Here is a 27,506-nt window from a genome sequence, read left to right as displayed (position 1 = left end):
AGCCCTTTCGATTTTCAGAAGGCACTTGGCACCTGAAATGGACATTAACAATGAGGCTTCTAAATGGCCAACTAATTAATTAAAAATCCACACAAAACTTTCTAAAATAAGGATTAGCAATTTCCAAGATGGTGTCCAGCTTTAGCTAGAAGATCTTGTTCATTTGAACTGAATTTCAAAATATGCAAAATGCATACAATAGTCATTTGAGGGATAGTTTTGTTTTAGATTGTTTGTTTCAGATCTAGTTAAGATTTTAAGATGTCTCACCCTGTGAATAAATTCACAGCAATCCTTCTGCCTTAGCTTCCCAAGTGCTCAGAGGAGACACCACGTTCAGCCTAATAGCACTTCCTTTTGATCAATATAGGATTAATTTATTCCCCAATCCTCATCCAAATTATCTTGTTTGGGTTATTTCAGGTACCAAAGTAAATAAACCAAGAAGGAAAACAACTACTGAACATGAGTGACAGCTTCTGAAGGCCTACACCACAGCCAGGCATCGCGCTTATACCTCAGACTGTAACTACAACTCTGTAAGACTGGTCTCAGCTTTTTTGTAGATTAAAAAGGAATTACTTAGATATCTTAACTGATCTCCCCAGGGTCATGGTCAAGTCAGTGCTGGAATTCAACACAAGATCCCATGTGCCCTTATCTCTGTTTAAAGCTGTTCCTCTAATTCAGATGCTGCACGTTTGAATGTGCATAAGCGAGGGTTTGAGTCGCCATGAGAGAAAGCTCAGAGCAGTGGCTTCCTGATGTTGCGTTCTCTCTCCTTAGCGCAGACGTAGTTTACCTGGGCCTTCGGGTCCCTCTGAGGATTGGGATATGAGATCTATCCTTCTGTTCATTTGCCTAGTGACAACTCATGATCCCAGACTGGGGCCACACACCCAGTCCTTGCTCTTCACGTAAGCCAGATGAAAGAGTGGAATAAGGACATAGGCACCAATTCTAAAGACATGTTCCCAAAGCCACTCAGGCCAGTGGCCAGAACTGACAGTGAGCTGCAAGACAGGCTGGAGAGGTAGTTTTTCTGGACAGTTGTGCCCAATCACAAGTCACACTTCTAAAAGGAAGAAGGAACATTAAGAGGAAAGCCTAATACGCCAGGAATATTAAGGAATAGAAACTGTAACAAACTCTTCAAGTACATGTAACTTTGCTACTGAAATAGCAATTTATTATTTTCCTGGAATTGGTTTTGTGATTAGCAGTGTAATGTAACCAACATTCAAAATTAGCAAACGCTTACAATTCTTTCAGATTAGAGAACTCTGACATCCTTTTGACAGCCTGCCCACTTCATTTCTCTCCTTCCGTTTCCAGAGGTAACCACTTTTCTGAATGTCTCTTTCTTACTAGTGGGAAATGATTACATAAATAGCAGCCGGCACAGCAGTTTAAAAAACTGTGCCCAGGGTATACATAGCATCTTGACAAATTATTTTTCACTCAGTATTTCCACATCCACCCGCGACGGGATAGATATCCAGAATATATGTATCTGTCATTCAGTCTTACCACCCAACCATTTGCCATCTTATAAATAGGTCGCAATTTACCCAATTTCTTCTTCATAGCCTCTGTAACTTCATGGCTACTGTAACTACAAGTCCACTGCTGAGCCCCTTGCACAGCTTGTACATGGCATACAATGAGATCTGTTTGGTTATAATGCTACACACCATTAACTTCCTTGGACATCACCTACTTAAATAACTTGGGCTTCTAAAGATGTTCCCATTTCTTGACAGTGAACACTTGATATTTCCTGAGTTTTACCTTCTGCTCACCTGAAAGCACAAAATGATTGTCACATTAAATGGCAAGGGTCTTTTCAGATTTGACTATTCATGCATTTTATTTATGTATTTTACCATTTTTTTTTAAAATGGCACAGTTCTAAGTGTCAACAGAATGACCCAAATGATCACTGCACTTTTCTCTACCACATATTACAAATGTCATTGAGGACTCTAAGCATTTTACAACTTCTGAAGAGTCACTCATTTTTTAAGGATAAAACAGAAAGTACTCCATTGACTAGAAAGCACACATTCCAAGCTCTGTTAAAGTTGCTCTGAAGGCAATTTAAACAACTGCCTATTTCATCTACCCTGTATCTCTCTGGACATAGATCACAGCAGCTGTGATTCTCCCTGTGCCTCTCTGGATGCTGATCACACCCAGCAATGATTATTCTCTGTATTTTACATCCAGCACTGCTACAGAATAAATATGTCTTAAGTATCACCCTTTTCTAAAATGTTCCATTAAGAAAACTGTCTGCCTAGTTATGGTGGCACTTAATCCTAGCATGTGGGAGACAGAGACACAAGGTTTTGTGAGCTAAAGGCTATAGCCCCATGTACACAGCAAGTTACGGGCCAGCCAAGGCTACACAGCAAGATCCTGTCTCCAAAGATAGATAGATAGATAGATAGATAGATAGATAGATAGATAGACAGACAGACAGACAGACAGACAGACAGACAGACAGAGACAGAGACAGAGACAGACAGAGACAGACAGATTGATTTTGTTTTTATAACTAAGAGGTAGCATAAGCTTATAACTCTAGCACTTGGGAGGCTGAAGCCATAGGAGTCTGAGTTCAGGACTAATCTAAGCTACACAGCAAGAACCTGCATGATTGCTTGTTGTTTTTAAAGGACTAGAAGACAGTCTCCCCATCCCACCCCAGTGAATAATGGTTGTGTGTGTGTGTTTGTGTGTGTACACACACACAGAACAAAAACCCTGTGGACACAGTGGGGGCAGGGGCATGAAGAACACTTTCCCCATGAAGAGTAATTAAAGGCACTGCTCTTCACAGCTGTCACACATCAAGGGAAGTGTGGGTAAACTAAATAGCCGACAATTCAAACAGGAGAACAAAATCCCTCATGATCACCAAATACCAAACTGAGTCAACACAACTAAACTGCAGAAACACCATGCCTGAACCAAGCCATATATGTGCAGGCAGTTCTGTTCTCCCATTGTCCTTCAGGACGGAGGGCATGGAGCCGGCCCCTGGTTATTTATAAGCTATTTTATATTCAGAACTGGAGTCATGGTATCAAGTGTGGGGAAAAGCTGTGATGTTTTCAAAGAGATCAGAGTTTTTGAGAAATCAAAGCATAAAAATAAAATAGTAAGTGAAAAAACTGCAGAATTAAAACACTGACACATAAGGAGCACATGTATGTGTCAAAATAATTTAATTTTCCCTGTACATTTCTGTTCACACGAGAACTCCAGATACACATTTATAATATTTACCTGTCATGAAACATTCAAGTGAATTCAGATGGCAAAGTAGAATTCAATCACTAGTGAAATGTTTAAAAATATATATTAAACAAAAAAATGTCTTTATAAGATAAAAATAATCTTCCACAATGCAATAAATTGCAGATCACTGAAATTTTAACTCTAGATTATTTCAGTTCAGTTTTTGGTTTCAGAATCTAGAGACAGTTAAAAAAAAAAAAAAGGAATTGGCAGGATTTCTATCTGTTTCTACGCTTTTCTTTCTTGTTCCGACTACTTGTTAGACTGTTTAAAGATGACGTAGCTGAAGTTGCTCTTGCATGACCAGTAGCCTTTAGATGATCAAACAGTTTATTCCGGGATGGAAACTCACTATGGCAGGTCGCACAACTGATGAGGCTGTCACTCTGAGGAAGAGGGTAAAAGGACGTCAGAGGTAAGTGGTAGGCTGATGATTTATGATTTATGATTTAATGTCAAGTTTAAGCATCAAAGAAGTGTAAAATAAGGATGTTTTTATAAACTGACAGCTACCAAAAGGCAGGTGCTCTCAGAAGGTAAGAGAGCAGCACTGTCAGCTCTGGTAGCCTGAGACTGTCACAGCTTTCAGCACGTGGACTACAAGAGTCTGTACCTCACAACTTAGCACACATAACTCTTACCCCCAAGGTCTTTCTTACATTATAGCCACAGAAAACAAAATAGTAACTCTGTCAATATCTTGTATTTCCCATTGCTTCTTTTTACTGAGAGTAAAAAGATATGATAGCTGTGTATATATTTTTATATAGCTCATATTTATAACTAGGTAGAGACAGAATTACAAATAAATCCTTGAAAAGATCATTCAATACAAACTAACATCTTTAAGACATGAACAAGATTCACCACAAAGAGGGATATGTGAGTTTCGCTTTTGACCTACCATGGTTTGTGGTTCAGCAGGGATTTTGACAGATTTTTTCACATCTTTGGTTTTCTTTCCTTTGGATTTAGGAACACTGGAAAATAAATTATTTGGTATAATACAAAAGTTAAGATTCTTTTCTAGTTGTCATTTACTTCCAAAAATACTCAAAAAATAAAATGTATGAGTCAAGCTGACTTATTCATTTTAATGACTAATTTAGCTAATTCCACAAAGTCAACAAAGAGCTTTAAAAAAGAACAACTTGGGAGATAAAAATTAAATTTGGCACAAAACTAAAGAATTTACTTAAAACAATTGCTAAAGCAATAACCCCCAAAACACTCTTGAATATTTATATATGGTTATTTTTATGAGAAAAGGACATCACATTTCCTTTATAGCCTGCCCTATCACCAGTACATGACATTTATTAACTTTTTTCCTATGGAGTAGTGTTTGTTTTTAAAACAAATCTCACACTATACTCAGGCTAGCCTGGAGCTTACTGTGTAGGCCAGGTTGCCCTCAAATTCATGGTAATCCTCCTGTCTCAGCCTCCTAAAGACTACTACTGGTGTTAGCCACCATGCCCAACTAACAACTTCCTGATCTAGTCTGTGACAAACATTTTAACAGTTCCACAGTGAAATGAGAATAAAAACATTATAATGCATTATATATTAAGAAATTTACTTTTATTAAAAATGGTATCTGAGGGGCTAGAGAAATGGCTCCACAGTTAAGAGCTCCCCTCCAGAGGTCCTGAGTTTAATTCCCAGCAACCCTCTATACTGACATCTGATGCCCTCTTCTGTCATGCAGGTGTGTATGCAGACAGAGCACTCATAAATAAATAAATCGTTTTTTAAAATGGTATCTGAGTGACTAGGAGAAAAGTACAATGTGTGAAAATGCTAACAACAAAACTAATAATGCAAAAACAATGTCCCTCTGCCGCGCTGGTGTTTTCTCCTAGCACCCTTCAGCCCTGAAGGTGTTCCTGCTCTGCCTGAGTCCTGAACATCCCCCCCATCAGTTGCTTTCCTCTGTGAGCTCTAATTAGCTCTTTGCCGTGTTACATGTGCTCAGATGACAGGCAAGCATGGTGTGCCTCATTAAGTTTGGGTACTGAGGCAAGAAGACTTCAAGTCTGAACAGCTGAAGCTACAGTGAAAAGAAAGAGAAGTCAGGTGATTTCCTAACTGCTGAGGAACGACAGACGTGAAGCACTTCTCACTATGTACAGCACCACAGGAGAAGCAGTGAAGGGCTAAACCCAAAAAAGGTATGTTGGAAAATCAATGAAGGGTTAGGTGAGAAAATGGCGTGTCCTGCCACTCCTCAGCAGTTAAGAAGTCAGTCAGCAGGCTACCAAGAAGACACAATACCCTGTGAGCATATACAGGGGGAGGAGGTCCTCTTCAGTCACAGACACAGGGGAGGGGAGAAGGGGGGAAGCGGGAGGGAGGGAGGAATGGGAGGAAACAAGGGAAGGGCTAACAATTCAGATGTATTATGAATAAATTAATAAAAAAAGAAAAAAAGGAAGAAAAAAGAAGTCAGCTGAGCTGAGTCCTTTTCTCACACAGTAGCATGAGAAGCTGAACTGTTCAGCGGCTGCCGAATCCAAGACTCCTTTACGGTCCCCACGGGAGCATTCACACAGAGGCCACATGGGAAATGAAAACGACTTCAGCGCTAGATGTGGGAGGGCCCAGGGACCACAGCTCTCCTGGGATGCAGTCCTCATGCCCACTGTAGCCGCGGGATCACTGTGGAACAGCCCATGATCTAAGCCTGCCCAGCCACCAGGGCTTCTTTGGGAAGGAAGGCACGATGATGCTGAGCTGTGGTCTGACATCTTGAGGTTAGACATGGCACGATGACTTAGTGACCATCCAGCGAAGTGGAACAGGGGAGAGACTCAGCAGTCACCTGATTTCCACAGGATTGTTAAGGGCAAAGTAAGAGTTTCCAGGAGAATAAGAGAAACCACAACTGAACCACAGTGATGGTGATATTATCGTTGTGACAGTGGTAGTTAGCACGCTACCTCATCCATATACAGTTGTGTCTGTGAGGCTATGTACACACTTGTAGTTTACACCTAATGCAGGCATGAGAGGAGGTTCTGCTGACACACCCTTGATGACCTTACCATCAATCACTCAGCAGTTGGGAGACAAGAGGACACTGCTTTACCTTTTAGCTTCACTTTTTGGATCCCCACAGGCTTCCGTGGTCTCTGAGATACAGACATTTTCTTGTGGCCTATTTTCTAGTTCTTTGGCATTGTCTTCACTTAACTTAGCATCTTCTGGATCAATCTTTCCTCCTTCTTCAGTTCCGTTTTCATTGAAATTGTCATCATAACTCTAGAAAACATACATGCCATTATAAAACCAATCCGCCTAACAGTAATGGCTTCATTTTCATATGTGTATGTATATACATACGTGTTTGTGTGTGTGTGTGTGTGTGTGTGTGTGTGTGTGTGTGTGTGTGTGTGTGTGTGTATGTGTGTGCATATAGGCCAGAGGCACACCTTCCATGACCATCCCCTATCTTTTTGTGACAGGGTCTCTCATGGAACCAGATGCTCACTGATGGCTAGGCTGGCTTACCAGCTAGCTCCAGGAAGCTGTTCATCCCTGCCCTCCCAGTACAACTACAGATATATGCAACCATGTTTGTCTTTTTTGCTTTAACATAGGTATTGGGGATCCAAACTCAGGACTTCATACTATGTTGCAGGCACTTCACCAACTAAAGTATCTCCCTACCCCCTAAATAACAGTTTGTGTTATGTTTCCAAAACTTGCAAAGTTACAAGCCCCCAGATGCTCAATATAGAGATTAAAGAAAACTGTAAATGAATAGGTGAATGAGAAAGAAATTTAACGTATAGTTCTAATGATATCCATTCAATAATATGGAAAAAGGCAATACATTAGAAAAAATGAAAGGGAAAAAGTATACATTCAGGCCAGGCACAATGCAATGCAATATTCAGTGATTGTTAGAGGAAAATCCAAGATGACTGTCCTGGATTGCAGAGGAACATTCATTTTACAGTCAAGATAAGCAGTAAGGACAGTCATCAGCGAAAGGTATCTGGCAAACACTATGGAATGCAACGCTGCTTTATTCTGAGCACACTCACACTCCTATGTTCTCTCCCTTAACATGTTTTTCCTCCTGAACTAACTAATAAACGACAGGTAGGCAGCAATCTTTACTGTGTTTCTCTAGGAACATTTCAAGTCTAACATTAAGGCCTTTGATTCTCACGACCCCCCCCCACCCCCCGCTTTTTTTAAAGACAAGGATTCTCTGTGTAGCCCTGGCTGTCCTGGACTCACTCTGTACACCAGGCTGGCCTTGAACTCAAGAGATCCATCTGCCTCTGCCTCCTGAGTGCTGGGATTAAAGGCACGCGGCCACCATTGCCCTGCTTTTGATCTATTTTGAATGAGACTATTGCACACAAAAATATTATTTTTAAAATCACAGATTAAAGCCTTCTGTGATAGACTAAATTTATATAATGACCAACACCCTGATTTTATGTCCAGATTGTAACTGTTTTCTTGACTGAAAAATTCTATCATCAGTTATATCCAATTTAAAAGTAATGGTGCTCAGTTAATTCCTATCAGGGGAGTTCAATGTAAAGATCTTCAAATATACTACAGTAGTTTATAGGCACACACGGAGGAAAATGTACTAATACCATTTCCTTTTGAACAATTTTACAGGCCTGAAGAGACTGCTCAGAGAATGATGAGCACATGAAGACCTGAGTTCAGACCCCAGGACACATGAGCACTGCCTATCGCCACCGAATCCCAGCACCCGCAGGACACATGAGCACTGCCTATCGCCACCGAATCCCAGCACCCGCAGAACACATGAGCACTGCCTATCGCCACCGAATCCCAGCACCCGCAGGACACATGAGCACTGCCTATCGCCACCGAATCCCAGCACCCGCAGGACACATGAGCACTGCCTATCGCCACCGAATCCCAGCACCCGCAGGACACATGAGCACTGCCTATCGCCACCGAATCCCAGCACCTGCAGAACACATGAGCACTGCCTATCGCCACCGAATCCCAGCACCTGCAGAACACATGAGCACTGCCTATCGCCACCGAATCCCAGCACCCGCAGAACACATGAGCACTGCCTATCGCCACCGAATCCCAGCACCCGCAGAACACATGAGCACTGCCTATCGCCACCGAATCCCAGCACCCGCAGAACACATGAGCACTGCCTATCGCCACCGAATCCCAGCACCTGCAGAACACATGAGCACTGCCTATCGCCACCGAATCCCAGCACCTGCAGAACACATGAGCACTGCCTATCGCCACCGAATCCCAGCACCTGCAGAACACATGAGCACTGCCTATCGCCACCGAATCCCAGCACCCGCAGAACACATGAGCACTGCCTATCGCCAACAAATGCCAATATGTGCAGGTGGCAGTAAGGATCCCAGGGACTTGCTAGCTTCCAACCGAGGGGAAAATTGCAGCTTCAGGTTCAGTGAGACTCTGCCTTAGAGAAACAACATAGAACATGATAAAAGGAGATACCAACACCTTCTTCAGGCATCCAGTGTGTACTTAAAGGCATACACACATCACGCACACCAACACAGAAAATAATTTCACAACCAACATAAAATAACAATGAAACTCCTCCTCCTTAATACGAGTATAATGAATAAGCAAGTACACTTCAAATCTATAACAGGTATTGCATTATTTATAACATATTTCTTGTAGGAGTTAGAAAGAAACCTTTGATCATACCTGTGTTGATTTCTGTTTCTTTTTCTTTTGTTTTTTAGAAAGCCTAAGGGCAAACATAAATCACAATGACTTTGTGAAGATTAAGTAAAAATAAAAAATATTGAAAAAGAATGGTAAATAAATACTAAAAACGTGTAATATCATAAAACATTAAAATGATGAGAAAATGCTCACACCACTATCTTAGGCAATACTGGACAAAGATTAATTAGCATGCCAACTGCATGAGAAGGAAATTCCTTTCAATATAGTTATTACATAGGCTACAAAAATGTCAGCCATATGGTCTCTACTCCTCATTTTAACATTCTAAGGTTCCTGCTAGCCGGGAGGGGATGCAGACAATTGCAGGGTAACGACTTCCTTGACAGAAAACAAACTTGAATGTCATCTCTAATGTGACAAAGTGTCAGTGGCATTTATTTCTGTGAATTACTTTTGCTTTGGTATATCTTCCATTTCTTCCTCAGAATTGGCATTCAGTGAGTTTTCATCCATTTGAGCTCCTGAAAACTGTTCTTCCTCCTCCTCTAACTGCTGCTTTAACAAGGCAACCATTTCCCGATGCTTCTTTGACTTCTCGTGATTCTTCATGCTGAAAGGACAATCTGACATAAGTGACGATGCTTTGGTAATCGCATGTGCCCAGGTGCACTGTGGGAGGACTGGACCACTGAACCGGCTAAGTATAACGATTTCATATAGAGTAATAGAAGTCTGTCAGGATTGCAAAGAATCACAATCTTGCTAGACCATGAAGGAGTTGGGTTCTTTCTTGCCAATACCAGCATTCCCTTCATTATTTCCTTTTTATTTAAATGTATTTTCTTGCCAAATTCTTGGGCTGGAGAGATGGCTCAGCAGTTAAGAGCACTGGCTTGCTCTTCTAGAGGTCCTGAGTTCAATTCCTAGGACCTACATGGTGGCTCACAACATCTATACTGGGATCCAGTGCCCTCTTCTGGCCTGCTGGTGTGCATGCACGTGTGCATACAGGCAGAGCACTCATACACACACAGCACAGGCTTCTAGGGATCTCTGCAAACTGTAAGACACACATCCTAAATGCACAGGGAGGAACGCAGGGCCTAGAGAAGAGGTGCTGTCAAGCCTTAAACAACACAAAGTAGTCCACCTGCTTTTGCTTTTTCAACAGCATACCCTTACCTCCTTCTTAGTGCCCTAAACGTGAGTTCAGACAGGTATCCCAAAACTCCATAGGCAAAATTAACTTATTTGATATACAGGAAGCCAAAGACATCCCACAAACCAGGGCTAAACATGAAACTGTAGAGCTGCAGGCTCGGGGTACAGCTCAGCGGCTGCCGGGCATGCAGACAGGCCTTGGGTTTGATCTTGAGCACCACAAGACCAGCAACAAAAGCCAGAGCACTGAACTTGTGTCACCGCTATTTAACGCATGTTCTGCTTAGATTTTTGGCTTTCTTGGTTCTTCTTTGTTTTGTTCCTTTCCACTAAAATCCTCCTTAGAGCAAAGTACTCTGGAGAAATCAAGGCATCTTGAGTTAAAAAAATAAATGCTCAAAATAAGGACATGTTAAAAAGACCTAGGAGCTGGTATGAAGGACTTTTACTTTACAGATCTGGAGACATGTAAACATGAACAGGGTAAGAGAAATGTATAAATCACTGAAATATATATCTAAATTCACTAACAGGAAATATAAAAAATTCAACAACAGAAAAGTAAATGGGGAAAGAGGAGGGTTCTGTTTTATAGAGAGGCTCAAATGCTGACTAGTAAATTCAAGAGGAGTTGGCAAGCATCACTGAAACTCCATTATAAAGGCTAGTACAGGTAGGTTTCTCTTGGCCAAAATTTCTGCCACTAAGTAAATATTTTGGAATATTTATTCAAATGCAATGAGGTACTCTGCAGCTGGACCCAATCCAAAGCACAAATGCCTTGACATGTTCCCAGAAGGTCATTTTATGCAATATTGTAAACACATTTCATGTTGACTAATAGCCTCACAGGTCAGGTGCTAGAGTTTCTGATATGTGGTACTCAAAAAGTTCAGGACTTTGGAGTATTTCAGATGTTATAGAAAGCTCATTGAAGAAAAATGTTTAATGTTTCTTAGGAGACTTCAAAGGAAAAAATTCTAAGTTGACAGCACAAAAAACTGAGAACCACTTAGACTGAGTGAGGAACTACTCAGCTCCAACAAGGACGTTAAGTGCCAGAAGACTTGGGACCCTGAGAAAACACAACACAGCTGTGCAGTCACCCACATGTGAATGCACACCAAAGCTTAATCATAAATAAAGGGACAACACCAGAAAGAGAAGAGCTGTTTAAAGGACTAGTTAGTATATTGTCAGTGGGCTAAAGACAAGATCAAGATGAAATAACAAAGTTCCAGATTGAAGGAAGCTAAACACACAAGCTCAATCCCACAGTCCCAGCATGGACGCTGTACTAAAATGAGGAAACACAGCACATTAACAAGACTAGAATATGGACATTAGATGAGTGTACATATCAATGCTACAATCTCTTAAAATGATAACATTTCCTTGTTACTGAGAAATTACATAAAGAGATATTTAGAGGTCAAGAAGCATTATGTAACTTTCAAATTACCGGGGGAAACTAAGTGTATGCCTGTGCACGTTTACAAGCCTGCGTGTGTGCAAAGTGAGCAAGCATACAAATAAATGACATGTGAACCACAAGCTAAGGAGTGCACCGTATGCTAGTCTTGTCATTTTTCTTTAGGTATAATAATTATTTCCAAGATATAAATTATTTTAAAAATGTGTTACTTTTTGTTTTCTTGTTTCTACCTCTCGCTTCTCTTCCCACCGTGGCCCCTTTCCCGTGGTTGTGCGGTACACCCCTCGGCTGACTCCCACAGCCCCACGCTCATCTCTGCGCTTTCTGTCTGACAGCAGGTGTTTTGCTTCTTTTCCCTGGTGATTCAGCTCTCAGATTCTCCCATTCTCTTCCTCTCTCTACAGTGGTTCCCACCAGAAGAAAGGAGCGCGATGGTGAAAGTAAGTTTCACACCAGCAGTGCAGAGATAAGGTTTGGTCTCATTTCCTCACCTGTGCCAACTCCGAATTGTCATAGTTGCGTTTCTGGAAACAGCATAAAGGAATGCTGGACTACGTCAAGGGTACAACGGGCCTACCTGCACAAACACCTCCTCTTACTGCAAACCAGAGTCCACAGAGGATGGGGACCCTTGTTGATCAAACTGTGCCAACCATATTCTCCCGAGCACTTACACAGTGCTAAACCTTGCCTCAAAACAGAAGGTGAGTTCAAGGATGGAAACTTACGCCTTTTCTGTCTTGAAGGATTTGTCACAAGCTGGGCAGTAAAGGTCATCATAAACCTCAGCCTCCTCAGCCTCCTCGCTGTCTCTACCTGTGGGGGAAAAAAAGACTACGGTAAGATACTAAAGTATTAACAAAACGTTCCTCCTTAGTGAGGACTTCAAGACACATACAACTTAGATACAAATGTTTATTTCTTTACAAAAAAAAAAAAAAAAAAACCAAATGCTATTGGGATTTGAGTTTTCCCTTTGAACACCATTGTCTCTGAAGGAAGAATTCAAATTAATTACCTCATCCTTCAAGTTCTTTTCTTAAATTTGTTCAGGAGACTCAGAAAATGCTTAAAGCTCTAAATGTAAGCCCCGTCAAAAACAACAAGTAACACAGCAATGCCTTTACCTTAGCTTTTTTTTTTTTCTATTTTCTTCATAAAAATTTGCCTCAGACATATTGTCAAGCTGTGAGCCACCTAACACACTCAAGACTGTTGTACAGTGTCCTCTTATTACCACTGAGGTCAGAAACAGCTTAACACTGTTTCTGCAGACTATTTTCATAAACCGAGATTTATCACAATAAAATAACTGATATCAACACAATCTGTAAGATCTAAATGACTAAAACCTTAAATAGAAATCTCCACATATTTCTTAGATTCTACTTTTAAAGAAGTAAAATGCCTGCTCTTTCAGATTTATATTCATACCAATAAGGATTCCAAAGTGTCTCATATTCCACATTTCAGTTCTTTGCAGTCTGTAAGACTCTGAAAGACATTCTGACTGATATTATTAACAGCCAAACACAACCTATGTCCTATGCTCAGTGCTAATTTCAACAGATCCCTTATCAACATAGGAAGCCTAATACCTTGGACAGTATAGAACCAAATAAATTAATGCCTTTTCCATTTCAACTCCATACTGATAAAAATGTGTATGAAGCTACAGCTTTACCCTTTGAACCCTGACAGCAAAACAGGAACGGCTTTCTTCCATTTCTGATAACCTTCATTCTTCCTGGACACCTTGGCAATCTCAGCATATGATCTTTTCCTTTTCTTTCTGCCTCAAAGACTTTCATCTTCCATGTAAAGAAAGCACTTTATGGCTTTCTTCAAAGCGCCCATACTTTCATGTTTTGGAGCCATCATTACATAAAAGTTATTTGACCACAAGTACTATAAAACCAGCGTAACTGATCTAATATCTATTTGGCTAGTGACTAAGACCTACTCAGTCACTAGAAAGGTACGTATTGTGTAGATACTCTGCACAGAGACTTAAAGTGGGACACTGCAAGATTGTATCATATTACACAAACCAAAGTACAACGTAAATTGCAGTGGCATTATTACTGAATTATTCCACTTAACAAACCACAGTTGACTGAAAGTCACTCCAAGTGCAAAAGTAAAATGGAGGGACACGGCAGGGCCACTGTCACGCAAGTTCCTAATTGCACAAGTACTTCCAATATTCCCCAGACATGGAATCATCTTCAATACATCACAGTTAAGAAGAAGTCTGGCTTTAAAGAAAAAGAAGATGGATTTTAAAGTGTTCCTATGTTCTCAGGCGTATCCTACAACTTCAGACTACTATCTTTTTCATCACTTAATTGAAGATAATTCCATTAGTGAAACCATTTAAGGAATATTTTCAAAAGACCAATCAAGGTCTTCTATGTGAAAGATCTTTATAAATTATAAAAATATAATTAGATCATTTCACATTTATATTGTTCTATACTTTTCAAGGTACATAATAGACTCATTAATTAAAAAAACATATCTTAATAATTTTTTAAAAAGTCATTTTATCATCTGAATTACTTGACTGAAAATCTACAGTTTATAAATAAGTAAAACTAGAAAACTATATTCAGATCAGTTTCATGGATGGAAGAGCTAATCATCATGAGCAAGTCAGGATTGCAGGTAGGTAGTCCTCAAATGGCTAAGCCTTACCTTTTAAAATACATGCTTGTCTGAGAGAAAAGAAGTATTTTAGTACTTCAAGAAGTGCCTTCCCTATGTCGTAAGTGGGAGAAATAAGACACAGAGCAAACAGACTCCTCTACAACAACTACTGTCCTAAAAGAGACATTAAAATTTGCCAGGCGTGTGGCACACACCTTTAGTCCCAGCACTCCAGAGGCAGAAACAAGGCTCCCTGAGTTTGAGGCCAGCCAGTCTACAGACCTAATTCCAGGACAGCCAAGTCTATACCTGGAAACCCTGTCTTGAAAAAACAAGCAAACAGCAAGCAACTCACACACTGCTTTAACAAAATATTCTTTAACTGTTCCTAGGAGCTCCAATTCCTAGGTCCTTCTAGAAAACAACAAAGTTGAAGCTGTGGCACTGCACCAATGAAACAGAAGTCAAGTGTTCTCTGGGTTTTCATTTGTTCTTCACTTGTGCCTTACACTTGGACCACTGTAGGCTTTAAGTACACACAGTAACATTTATTTCCCAAAATCACTTAATATAGCAAGAAAAATTACCATTCAATCCATCTCTGGGCTCCTGTTCCTCCGCGTCACTTGCATCCGACCCATCTCCAAACTCCTTCTCGTACCGTGCTTCCATCTCCTGGAGCTCCTTCTCCAGACTGGCCATGGTCATCCAGCTCTGCTCTCTGTACTGCTCCGCCAGTCTAGACACACAGCAAGGCTCAATCCCAGCGGGAAGCACAGCCCTACGTGGCTCTGAGGCCAGCCGAGAGGCCTGTCCCATGCTGCCACTGAGTGAAAACCCACCACCCACTCAGCCAGGACTGGGGACAGTCACTGGCACCTGGTTGGTTTTAGCTGCTCTACTATGTAACAGGACTTGAACTGTAATCCTCAGCAGCTCAGGCAAAGTCTTTAGGTGACTAAGTGTAGAGTGTCACAAACAAGTACAAGATACTGCCTGGTAGTAACAGTATGGCTCTGCAGTTTAGTAGACAGCTCCGCAGGAGAGCAAACTTGCTGCCAGGCCCCAGAATCTGCAGCGCACACAACAGAAGGAAAGGACTGGCCCATGCAAGTTGCCCTCTCCACACCCACAGCCTTCTTTAAAGAGCAGGGCTCTGGGTTAGACTTCTTGAGTCCCACCCCCAGCTGTGACACAGCAGCTACATGCCTCATTTCCTCACAAGAAAGAGCGACCAGAAGAGCATTTGAAACAGACCCTTGAATAAGAATTCAATTAGCATCAGTTACTAACAAACTTCAGTAGAAGAAGAGATCTTAAGTTAAAGGACCTCTGAAGAAAAATATGTAGCCAAAACCAGAGATGTTTACATAGCAGAGAAAAAAGCATTCCCCAATGCCAGAATTCTTTTTTTTTTTTTTTTTTTAAGATAAACTATGTTATAAGCTATAAGCCATGAGGATGACCAAACTTAACCTGGAAGCTTCATGCTGGCTCCCACTGGCATGCTCTACCATGCTAGGCACCCTACTGACGGCCACACTGACCCCCACATCAGCAGAAAGGATCTAGTTCCACAGTGCATACTTGGCTTGCTTCAGCGTCTGCTGCCTCCTCATCTCCTCCGCCTTTCTGGCCTTCTCCGCATTCTGCTCCTCCACGAGCTTGCGGTGCGCCTGCACTCTCTTATCTCGCTTACGAATGAAGGCCACGAGCTGACGCACCAGCTCATTTTTCTCTTTCCTTGCTTTGTCTCGAATCTTTTTGTTTTCCTTTTCCATCGCCCGTTTTTCCCAGCGGTTTGAGGCTTGCCGTGTATCATATTCTTCCTTCCAAGCGAAATTCTTTTGTGTGCAGAAACTCTGCCAGTAAGCGTAGAAAGGGTGCACCACCTAGTGACAAGGAAAATGAGCAAAATTATCTTGTTTTTACTGAGATGTATTTAAGAGGCAGTAAATATTAAGGATTAGAACATCTCCTAGCTTTCCTTCCATGTATCTAAGATGACTTTTGTTGTGCGCTTTGTCTAGCTGCCGCAGTGCTGAGGACTGAGCGCAGGGCCTTTGTGCATGCATGATGGCGCTCACTCTAGACCCTCATTCGTGAACGTTGTTAATCACTGGAGAAGACCGTGCTCTTAAAGATTTTCCAGGAAGAGAAACTCTCCAAGGCAGATTTAGAGAAGAAAACAGTCTCCTTGGCCACAGACAGACTACTACAACCAGAGTAGAACAAGCCAAGAGTGGGCACTATGAGACAGCTACAAGCTCTGTTGGGAGAAGTGACAAAGAAAGACAGGCCAGAGGACAAAAGTGGTTTCTTGTAAAACTAGAAACGCAGAGAGAAGCAAACTGTAAGACGCAGAGCAGTTTTTCTTGTACCGTGTCGTAGTCACTCTGCGAGTCGCCGAAGGCTGGGAAATCCTCCACATCTCCTTCTGACACACATTCACGTTCTTCTTTTGCAATCAGCTCAAAGACGTCACGGTACACTGCATAGAAGCCCTAAGACGACATAAAGGAGAGCCAGAGAATCAGGCTAAGCACAGAAAAGAGACAGGATCTGGTGCTGACACGGTACGGGTCCCCGCCCTCGCTGCCTCCAGTGCCCGGCCTGCACACGCACCCAACAGATGTGCGTTTACCTTCTATTACAATTTGAGTTTCACTTAACCACTCGAGGAGAAAGTAGAAATTCCCCTAGCTTACCTTTTCATCATCTCCATAACCAGAGTAACAGGTAACAGTGAAATAACGAAGCAAATCTAAGCTGTCATCCTGATATTCTCCATCAAGCCCGCCTTTAAGTAAGGCCTCTCTGTGATTATCATACCTAAAAGATTCAAAGAGGAAAGAGCTGGACAAAAATGGACTGATTTTAAATGTAATTACATAAAAATTCACAAGAACTCTGCTCTTCTCAATCAACATAATAGTGGGTTTAAGTATTTGCAACTGATAGCCTCATGATGTTTAAGAAATCTGAAAACTAAGACTTGTGAGACTTTCAGGAACTGAGGATTAAAACCATGCCTGCAGTCTGTGCTGCCATATAAAACAGTGGCCCCTATCGACTGGAAGCTCTAGCCTCTCCCTCAGCAGGGAGCTGAAGCCCCCAGCAAAGAGAACTAATACATGGTACAGTATTGAACACAACAATCTGGTCCATACATTTACGCCCTGGGAATTTGCCAACATTTACCTGAAAACGGTATTTACATTGATATAAATGTCACCTAGGACACACCCACAGCCAGTTATTATTCTTCATAAGAAGCCTACAATAGTATTTATTATCACTCTTGCTTGATACAACAGGAAACTGAAGCTCAGTAGTAGTAAATAGAGGTTGTTCATCACCATAAAGTCTGTAAGCAGCAAGACCAGAATTCAGAAGCAGGTCCCTTCCACTGCAATGGCAGGGCTCTTCGCCATGAAATGGTAACAAGTGCCAGCTAACAGGAGCATTACCAGGCAGCAGCTTTAAGGGGTCTTAAGCTAACATTTAGAGAAGAATTAAATAAAAGGAAGCCAGAGTGGAATACCAATACTGTAAAAGGAAGGCAAATTATCTTGTTTTGGGTTTGGGAGTGAGAATCTCCCTACGTAGCCAGAGGTGGCTTGAATGTCCCTCTATGTAGCCCAGGTGACTGACTCCCTTGAGCACAGTGACCACAGGCAGACACTGCAGGCATGTGCATCTATCTGGCTTCAGGTCAGAGTTCTAAGGTCCTTGGTCAGAGAGAAGTTGGAGGTCTTCTACGTGGCTTAAAAAAATTTTTTTAAAGAATTTCATTTTACCCTTTCTCTTTGAGAAGTTAGTGTGCTGTACACTGTTTCAAGCAGATGACTTTTGATAGCAGCACTTTGCTAACAGCAGGATTTTCACTATTATGCCTAAGTTCAAAACCTATCCATTTACAGCTGAGCTGAGAAGCCAAAAACTCAGAACTTCAAACACACAAAATCTTGTTACAAAAATGAAACTATATGATGAGCTCATCTTTGTTAAAAAGATTTAATTAGGTACTCTATAGAAATGTATTATAACCTTGCATTAAAATAAGAATTTCTGCTAAAGACAAAACTTCCTTCCTGTGTAGTAACCAACTTGCCATACACTAAAGGAACCCCTCTCGGTGAGTACCACTCACAGCATCTGAGTTGGAGCTGTGGTAGATCACCAAGCCTGCTTCATCATGGACAGCACCGCAGCTGGAACAGTCATGCCCCAAGCTCCCTCCTGCCCACCTACTGCACTGTACCTAACCAGGAGGTGACAGATGCTTCAGAACACTCCCAAACCATTCAGTGTACTAACCGGTTAAGGAACCATACGACAATTCCTGCTAACAAAGTAAACGAGGATGAAAGCAGCAATGCAATGCTCACCACGCTCTTTCCTGAGGGTCACTCAACACATCGTATGCAGCTTGAATTAACTTGAACTGCTCAGCTGCTTCTGCGGCATTATCCAGATTTTTATCTGTTAAAGGAACAGAAATTTAGTCATGAAAAAAGTAGAAGTGTGGGCCATCAAAGCGGCTCAGAGGGGAAAGGTGCTTGTTCCTAAGCCTAAAGAGCTGAGTACAACTCTGGAACCCACAAGGCAGCTTAGAGAAACTGTCGTCCAGTAAGATGTCCATCCTCTAACCTGCACATGACCTCCACGTACGCTTATGGCATACCTGTATGTACGCCATGTACCCACATATACACAGATACGCATATCACACACACGCACTCACACACACGCACTACACACACACACACACACACACACACACGCACGCACTCACACACATACACACACACACACACGCGCGCGCACACACACACACACACACACGCACACGCACACACACGCGCACACACACACGCACACACACGCACTCATGCACGCACATTTTAAATAGTAGGAGCTGGCAACATAACACAACAGATAAAGGATAAAGATGCTGCCCATCAAGCCTGACAGTCTGAGTTCAACCACTGAGACCCACATGGTAGCAAAGAATCTACTCCTGTAAGTTGCCCTCCGACCTACAGATGTGCACCTTTTCACATAAATACACCCGGTGGGGTGGGGGTTGGGGGCACACAGAGAGGCCTGCAAGTGGCAGCCAGCAGTGGCCTCTGACTTCACCCTTGCTCAGGCCCCTTCTCATCAACAGTGCTAGCCTGCCCAACAGCAGGTGCAGAAGGAATGCAAGGTGTGCTATGAGAGCAGACTGGTCTGGAGAGCAGCTCCCATTCTGGGCCTTTGCCCTCTCCTGGCCTACTCATGTCACAGCGTGAGGAACACAGACAGTTTCACAGGATGATGTTCAGTGGGTGAAGAACAGAGGGAAGAACGGAACAGAGACTGCCAACAATCATGCCCAGGAGTCTAGAAGCAGGTCCTCCCCAGTGTGGTGAGACAGTCTTAGCAGAAGCCATAAACTAAGCCACTCCCACACTCTTTTCAGAACCTTTAGATTCTGCACAGTGAACTGATACATATTGTTTTTGTTGTTTGCCATTTTAAACCCTAAGGCTTTGATAATTCTGTTCCATCATAAGTGGATAATATATTCATAAATTAAACATTTTGAATCTAACATGGTACATACCAAGTTCTTTACGCTACTAATCAATATCTGCCTTCTAAGAGTTTAAAAGATACGACAGAATTTGTTCTCTCCAAACAGCCATGCAGCCTTACTGTTTATCTAAGTGACGGCATCTTGCCTCCTGATTTGTCATCACCTGATCCCAAGCCACTTTCACACTGATACTTTTCCAAGCATAGTAGTTTGCCATGACTCTTCTATCCTATGAAACTAAAAGCAGTCTTACATTAACTAATTTCCACCTCTAATTCTAACTCCCCTTTTAGAGTGCATCCATTTGAAGACTGCCGGAATTGGCCAATCAGATGTGTTTTGACTGAGAAATGTTTGAATACTTGATCCCAGTTGGTGGAATTGTTTGGGAAGGATTAGGAGATGGGCCTTGTTGGAGGAGATCCATTACTTGGGGCAGGATTTGAAGTTTCAAAAGACTAGGGCCATTTGAATTAGTTCTCCTTGTCTCCTAGTTGCAGATCAAAATGTTAAGCTCTCAGCTGTTGCTCCAGAGACCTGCCACCTTTCTCTGCTCAGCCATCATGGCCTAACCCTCTGAAACCATACATACAATATAAACTCAAATTTCTTCTGTAAGTTGCCTTGGTCATGGCATCTTATCACAGTAATAGAAAAATAACTAAAATAAAATCAAAGAGAAGTTTACTAAGTGATGCTTTCTAGGAAAAACACTTCTTACTTGGTGAAAAGGTATGGGCCTGGGTGCTCCTTATTACAGTGTGCCCTTAACCCACTTGCTGAACCCTACCTTCAGCTCTCAGTTACAAGAACTGTAGCAGACCAAGTTATACCCAAAATTCACTGTTCTTTTCTTCTGGCTTACAGTTGACCCTGGCCTTATGATGGGAACCTGGCTCCTGTAGTAAGAACTCCTTCCTCAGCCATTTAGGTGTAACCATGTGACTAAGCTCTTGCTAATAAAATCTATGAAAAATATTCTACAGTGAATGGCTTTTACGAATCTTCCTTAAAAGGCAGCTAGCATAAACCCTGGTCTCTTCTTTACCCTTTCCTTTCCCATTTCTGTGACTAGTATCTTGAACAGTCACTTTGGCTGCCAAGCAAGGGGCCCACCTGAGAGCTGCGAGGCAGCAATCCACAGGGCCATGGGAGAGACCTGCCGTCCCAAGCTCTCACTGCAGACAAAGCCACTCTGCCTTTCAGACTCCGTTTGATTCAAGGGTTTAACACACATGGTGAGGATGATGCAGCAAGTCTCTGATGGCTTCATGGTAGAGCTTTCAGAACTAGTCACCTCGTTCGTGGCAAGGTGAGAAAAAAGAAATGTGTTTTTGCATCAGCTCCAACACCCACCTTCCTGCTGCACGCAGTTGGGCAAAACCCTCATGCTCCTTCAAGGTGAAGCTCCCTTGACAAGTGTTAAGGTTTGTATGTCTTCATAACTCATTCATAAACAGGATGAGGCCAAAGCCCTTGGACACTGGTGTTTTCCAATATTCATCTCATCATTCAAGAAGCACACCTCAAGAGGGGCTGCTTAACAACTACAGTGTCCCTGCCAGTCTACACTTGTGTTTTGTCTCCTAGGAAAATGGAAGAAACTTTTAAGTCTCAAATATTTCGGTCAAGACACAATAATGTGGTTCAAACTGAATAACCTAAAAGTTTTAAAAGCTGGCAACTGATTCTTACATAAAACAAAAGCGGTTGCCACGTGTACACGAGTGCATGCGTTCCTTTTCATCAGTACTGCACCCTGCCCAACTTCTTCCCTGCACGAAGAATGCGTAGAAAGCTGAAGCTTCTAAACACATAAGACCTATGGACATGCCATCTAATCCAACATCTAAATTCTGAGTATAACTTTTTCCAAATGTTTTCAATCTGTCGATGGCTTTCATTTTACATAAGTGCATCTGAGTTAGATGACTGTGTTGACTGAGGTAAACAGTAGGCGTCTAACAAAACAAGCAGAAAAGAGTGTACATTTTGTCATGGGTATTGCAGACCGTCACTGAGTTTTACCAGGCATCCACTCTTGCCCTCTTCAGTATAGTTTTCTCTTGACACGTCTCTATATTCTGCTGTTATCTCCTACCCCATTTTTACAATGCCTTCTGGAAGATCTTGTTGGACTGTCCCTTGCAAAACCTTGCTCTGAGAAAGCATCCTTCTCAGCAGGTCTCTATTCCTCTTGCCACAGCACTCCTATGGCCGTCCTGTGGTGGTACAGGCCCATGCCTGGTCACTGGCACTTTAGTCACTACTCCCTCTAACTAATAATCTCTACTACCACTGCCACCTCAGCCCTGACCCGGTGCTCTGTCTTCTAGCCACTCCCCTCACACTGAAAAACTGGTCCTCCTGGCCTCATCTCCAGGCTGGCCTCCCTCACCGAAACACTGCAACGTCACAACCAGAGAGGAAATTGAAAAACTTGCATTTATCACCCTGTGTTTCCAGTTCTTCTATGGTTTACCAAAGCCCTTCGGGTAAAATCCTACTCCAGAACTGCCCCCATCCCTCCTGGACTGCTCGCACTTAGCTGGTTACGCTGGCCTCTCTCTTATGTTCCCTCTTCCTCCCTCCAATAGGCTGCCACCCTATCACCCCGTCTTCTACCTAGATACTACATCCGCGCAGCCAAGTTTCCGGGGTGGCCTGTCCCATCCCTCACTCACAGACACAAAGCTGGTGAGATGAGTGTGAGGATTCATCAGCCCTCAAACAGCCCTTCCCTGCTAGGACTCAAACTGCCTTTTCTTTCCTGTGTCTCCACAGACTGCAGGGCCAAACCACGGCAGGGACCTCTCTTGCTTTCTTCTCCTAGCAAAGCACTCAGGGAATAGTCACGGGATGAATTATGGAAGGCTACTTCTCTGAATCAAGGCTTGGCTCCCAAAATGCCTAACACAGTGCCTTACACACATAATTTACTGACTGAAAGGCCAAGTGGCCCCACGAAGCAAGCATACTGAATTCTTGTCTCCTGACTGATTCAAAATACAAACATTTCCAACCTAAAGATATTTAGGATGCTATGAGTCATAATATTCAGCAGCCACTGCACTCAGTTCCTAACAGGTTTGGCTTTAAAGTCAACCAGCAAGTCGTCTTCCTTCCTTCCTTGAACTGTCCAGCTCATCATCGCCACCTGGACCTTTCTCCTCCCTGCAGCCCCAAGGACCCATCCCTGACCACCGGGATGCTTCCTGACTTGTCTCCAGGCTTCTTCCGGCCCCAGTTGCCTTCATGGTACCATCCAGGACATTATAATAAAACCAGGGTGGACTCTATATGGTAGCAAAATAATAGCAACAGTAATACATAGTGCTTAGCCTAATATCCAAGGCTCACTACAATTTGATTTGTCTACACTCCAAGAATTTTTTTAAACTTATCTTCAAATGTACATATATATTTGCCCTTAGAATTCCCTGCTTTGCCATTTCCCATTCTGAAAGTCAAGGAACTTCCAACTTCCTTCTAGTTCCTAACTCGGCTTCTAATGGTAATTACCAATTACTCTAGGACATTGTTTTTCTTCCACTTGTACATTTTCTTTGGGCTTGATTTGGCTATTTCTTCTGACTTCCTGCTATGATAAAGCTTCTGCCCTTTCAATAGGCGTGTGTGTACACACACATACACCTCTCATTTATTGTTACCACACCAATACCTGCTTTCCCTGGGTCCATCTACTGTAGGCCTTCCCACTTGGAATCTCCAGGCTTTCCTTCCACTCTTCCAAACCATTCTGCAGCCTTCCTGTAAGCACTGCCCTCTAGCCCCCTGGGACACCTTTTGCCCACCCACCACTGTGCTCTTCCTGAAACAGGACACAGCCCAAGGTTCTCTCTGTGGAGAAGGCTAGTGTCTTTCAACACACAATGGAAGCTTCATCCCCATGACTTGAGTGCTTATGAGTTAGCCTATTAACCCAAATGGCAATTACACTGCTTTGCTCATACTAGTAGTTAAACATTCGTGTGTGCAAGGCATGGTTTCCTAACAAGACACTAAGGTTTCTGTGTTAGCATTTCGGAATCTACATATTATACAGTGGTACATATACACATTATACAGTGGTACATGCGACTTGCATCTTCTGGACAGGTGTAAGAAAAACTGTTTAACAATGTTTGTATCCCGTGGTACACTTGTTTCTCTTTTAAGCAAAACTGTAGTGTATACCACTGAAATAAGGTTTGTATACTGGCAGCTCTTAGTCATGTATATGTGCATAGCCATCTTATGTAGACTCTGGAATGAACTGTTTAAAGTTAAAGTTAAACTAAAAAACAAAACAAAACAAAACAAAACAAACCCAAACAGGTAAACTACCACGAAGAGAAAACACGTGGAACAACCCACGCCTGCCTGGCGGCACAGGGCAGTAATCCCAATTACTCATGAAGATGGGGCAGGTGGATCACATGTTCAAAGGCTGCCTTGGCAACAGAGTGAGACCCCCATCTCAAAATTATTTAAAAACAAAAACAAAAAGAAAAAAAAAAAAAACTGGAGCTGGGCCGGGCGTGGTGGAGCACGCCTTTAATCCCAGCACTCGGGAGGCGGAGGCTGACAGATCTCTGTGAGTTCCAGGCCAGCCTGGTCCACAAAGCGAGTCCAGGACAGCCAGGACTACAAGAGAAACCCTTTTTCCGAAAGAACAAAACACCAGCTGGTGTTGCTCGACCGCAGCGCGCTTGCCAGCAGGTGCGCCGCGCTGGCTTCAATTCCCGGTACCAAGAGAAGCGGAGAGCCTCCTAGGAATCTCAAAATAGACGGGATTCAACTACTAAGTTTCGCAGCCTGGAAGACCAGACTTCGAAAAAGTCACACAGACCCGTTTTACAGCGACACCGAGCCACCCCGGGGAAGCAAACTCCCAAGAAGCCTCGCAGAGTTCGCTGGGCCGTCCACCTAAGCACAACTCGCCGCGGGAACCTCGTGGCCCGGGCCGGGCGAGCTCTGCGGGAGCCTGGGGACTTCGAAGGCGGGCGCGAGCAGGCCAGTTTTTAAAAGCCATTCCCCGGCCGCGGGGCTGAAGCTCGGCCAGGCGGCGTGAGGGGGCCGAGAGGCGGCTGCGCACCGAGCCCGCTTCTCCCCGGCGGTGCCGGCAAAGGGCCGCGGCGTTCACGGGGCGTGTGCCCCACCCCCAGGCAGGTCGGCGGCGGCGGCCCGGCCGGGGTCTCGCGGCGCGGAGGAGGGAGCGTGAGGAGGGCCGCCCGCCGGCCACCTACCCGGGTGCCACCTCAGGGCCAGCTTCCGATAGGCCTTCTTGAGCTCCTCCTCGCTGGCGTCGCGCCGCACCCCCAGCGCCTCGTAGTGACACTTCATGGCGGGGCTGGACGCGGGGCCGGGGCCCGGGGCGGGGCCGGCACCCGGGCCCGGGCCGAAGCGGCGACGGCGGCGCTGGCTGTCTTCTCCTCCGGCGGGAGCCCGGCGCCAGCAGCCCGCCAGCCAGCGAGCCCGGCGGCGGCGGCGACAGCGGCGCGGGGTGGCGGAGGCGCGCGGCGGCGGACGACGCGGGCTGCGGCACGCGGGCGCGCGGAGGAGGCGGCGCCGGCGGCTCCGCATGGGCGGGGGCTGGGCTGGGTTCCGGGGGCGCCGCGCGCCGCGGAGGCGGGGCCTGGGCGGGGGAGGGGGAGGGGGAGCCGCGACGGGAGTCATTGTGAGGAGCACAGAGGGCTGAGCGGCACCGGCCTGAGTGGAGGGCAAGGTGGGCTTGGCGTGGGACGCGGTCCGGGAAATACCTTCTCCGTGGTCTGATTATTTCGCAGATGAGGCAACTCTGGCTTCAAGTAGTGAGGTGCTTAGTTTCAGTAACTCTTTACCGCTAGCACTTCCTAGGATCTCTTCTTTTTCTTCTTCTTCTTCTTCTTCTTCTTCTTCTTCTTCTTCTTCTCCTTCTCCTTCTCCTTCTCCTTCTCCTTCTCCTTCTCTCATCTTGACCAATATGATAAAAGACAGTATAAATGAGATTATTCCTTAAATCAGTTTTTGAACCATTTTAAGGTAGCAAACCAAAAGCCAGGCCTCGGTAAGAATCCCAGCACCCACCCAGGAGGCGAGACCAGTTAGAGTATTTAGGGAGTTCCAACCCACGCCTTTAATTATCCCACTCTGTGAGTTCAAGGCCTCGATTGGGCTACATAATGAGAGTTGAACTTGTTTCCCAAGTGTTGGATTTATGGCCTCCACCAACATAATAGGTTCTTTTACACATAGATTAAACAGAAAATGTCCACATGATAACAATTACTCTTCCTAAAGAGTCATAATCAGTGTCGTGAAATGTCTTGTTTGGTTGGTTTAGTTAGTTTTGTTTTGTTTTTCAACACAGGCTTTCTCTGTGTATCCTTGGCTCCCCTGGACTCGCTTTGTAGACCAAGTGGGCTTCAAACTCACCGAGATCCGCCTGCTTCTGCCTCCCAGAGTGCTAAAATTACAGGCATGCGCCATCACAGAAATGTCTTGTTTTAAACAACATGCACCTTGATAAAACAAAGCCTCAAAAAAAAAAGAAAGAAAGAAAAGAAAAGAAGGAAGGAAAGAAGTAAAAAAAGGAAAGAAAGAAGGATAAAAGAAAGATGTTTACAGGGCATTTGTCTCTGGGGACCTTTCCTTGATAATGAAGAACAACACTTCATTTTTTTTGTTTTTTTTTTTTTTCTCCCTTCTTGTGCTTTTTGTTTGCAAACTCTGGAAAACTAAGTTGGCGGGCTGGAGATGGTGGTTCATGCCTATTAATGCCAGAAATTGAGATGCTGGGGCTGGAGGTTTGGTGTGAGTTTGGTTAATAGCCTAGTTCATTCATAGTTCTCCTCAATTGCCTAAATAACCAATGGCGATTTAGCTTTTTGTATTTAACCAGGTATGACCATGAGAAACCAGCCAGACAAGTACTCCAGGGGAGCCTCTGACCTGGACCACTTGCATAATTTTAAATGACTTCAAGTAGCCTTATTTAAACCATTTCAAGAAAAGTAGCACAATTAAAAACACAACTCAACCGAGCCGGTACCCTTGACACCGAGCCATTTCTCTAGCACCTACACAAAGGGTTTAAGTGACTTTGTGCTGGTTTTTATCAACTTGAAAAACTAGTCTCTTGGGAAGAGGGAATCACAGCTGAGGAAGATTGGCTTGTGGGCATGTCTATGGGGTATTTTAATTGCTAACTGATGTAGGAGGGACATGTCCTTTGTAGGTGGTGGCATCCCTAGACAGGTGGTTGGCAGCAAAGGCAGCTGAGTCATCTGTCTTCCTACTGGGTCTCTGCTGCACTTCCTGCTTCCAGATTCTGGTCTTAGTCCTGACCTTTACATCCCTCAGGGATGAACCTGGACTTATGATAAATCCTTTAGTCCCAAGTTGCATTTGGTCAGGATGTTAGTAACAACAAAAACCAAATGAGGACAAAAAATAAACTAGGGATTATATCTAGAACCAGTAACAACATAAAAGTAGTAAAAATAAGTGAAAAATGCCCTATCCTAGAAAGGCATTAGCCCAACGCCCCCCAATCCTCATCTCCCCTCAAAACTAATGTTTTGCCTTACTTTTATTTGTAGCTGGTATTCTCACTGGCAAGAGTACAAGAATATGAATGTTCTCATGACTGGCATGTACAATTTTGGCAGTCTTATTGCAGAAAACTTT

General features: G+C 43.6%; 1 protein-coding gene across 2 annotated transcripts; it reads right to left on the bottom strand.

Moving 5' to 3' along the window:
- Positions 1-1,157: 1,157 nt before the first annotated feature.
- DNAJC21 (DnaJ heat shock protein family (Hsp40) member C21) lies at positions 1,158-25,360 on the bottom strand. 2 transcript variants are annotated; one of them, XR_014779570.1, is made up of 13 exons: positions 25,085-25,360; positions 18,643-18,736; positions 16,960-17,083; positions 16,633-16,755; positions 15,839-16,143; positions 14,839-14,990; positions 12,331-12,418; positions 9,458-9,616; positions 9,022-9,064; positions 6,398-6,570; positions 4,211-4,286; positions 3,295-3,692; positions 1,158-1,802 (listed from the first exon to the last, which is right to left on the bottom strand). XR_014779570.1 is itself a non-coding variant. In XM_084783709.1 (12 exons), the coding sequence occupies exons 1-12, from the start codon at positions 25,179-25,181 to the stop codon at positions 3,525-3,527; spliced, it is 1,602 nt and encodes a 533-aa protein (XP_084639835.1). In that variant the 5' UTR covers positions 25,182-25,360; the 3' UTR covers positions 3,217-3,524. The 2 variants fall into 2 exon arrangements, 1 of the variants encoding a protein (XP_084639835.1); XM_084783709.1 differs by lacking the exon at positions 1,158-1,802 and having other exon boundaries at positions 3,217-3,692.
- Positions 25,361-27,506: the final 2,146 nt, after the last annotated feature.

Source organism: Acomys minous (assembly GCF_964271855.1).
Source record: "Acomys minous genome assembly, chromosome: 5".
Classification (NCBI taxonomy): domain Eukaryota; kingdom Metazoa; phylum Chordata; class Mammalia; order Rodentia; family Muridae; genus Acomys; species Acomys minous.
This window is presented reverse-complemented; position numbering and strand designations above follow the sequence as displayed.

What these genes read in the sequence shown, in the direction of transcription:
- DNAJC21 (XM_084783709.1), bottom strand. Translation starts at nt 25,181, where the DNA reads ATGAAGTGTCACTACGAGGCGCTGGGGGTGCGGCGCGACGCCAGCGAG. An exon ending in GACCCTCAGGAAAGAGCGTG is followed by an intron (nt 17,084 to 18,642) that starts GTGAGCATTGCA and finishes TGAATCTTTTAG; the next exon opens with GTATGATAATCACAGAGAGG. An exon ending in CTGCTGAACCACAAACCATG is followed by an intron (nt 3,693 to 4,210) that starts GTAGGTCAAAAG and finishes CCTCTTCCTCAG; the next exon opens with AGTGACAGCCTCATCAGTTG.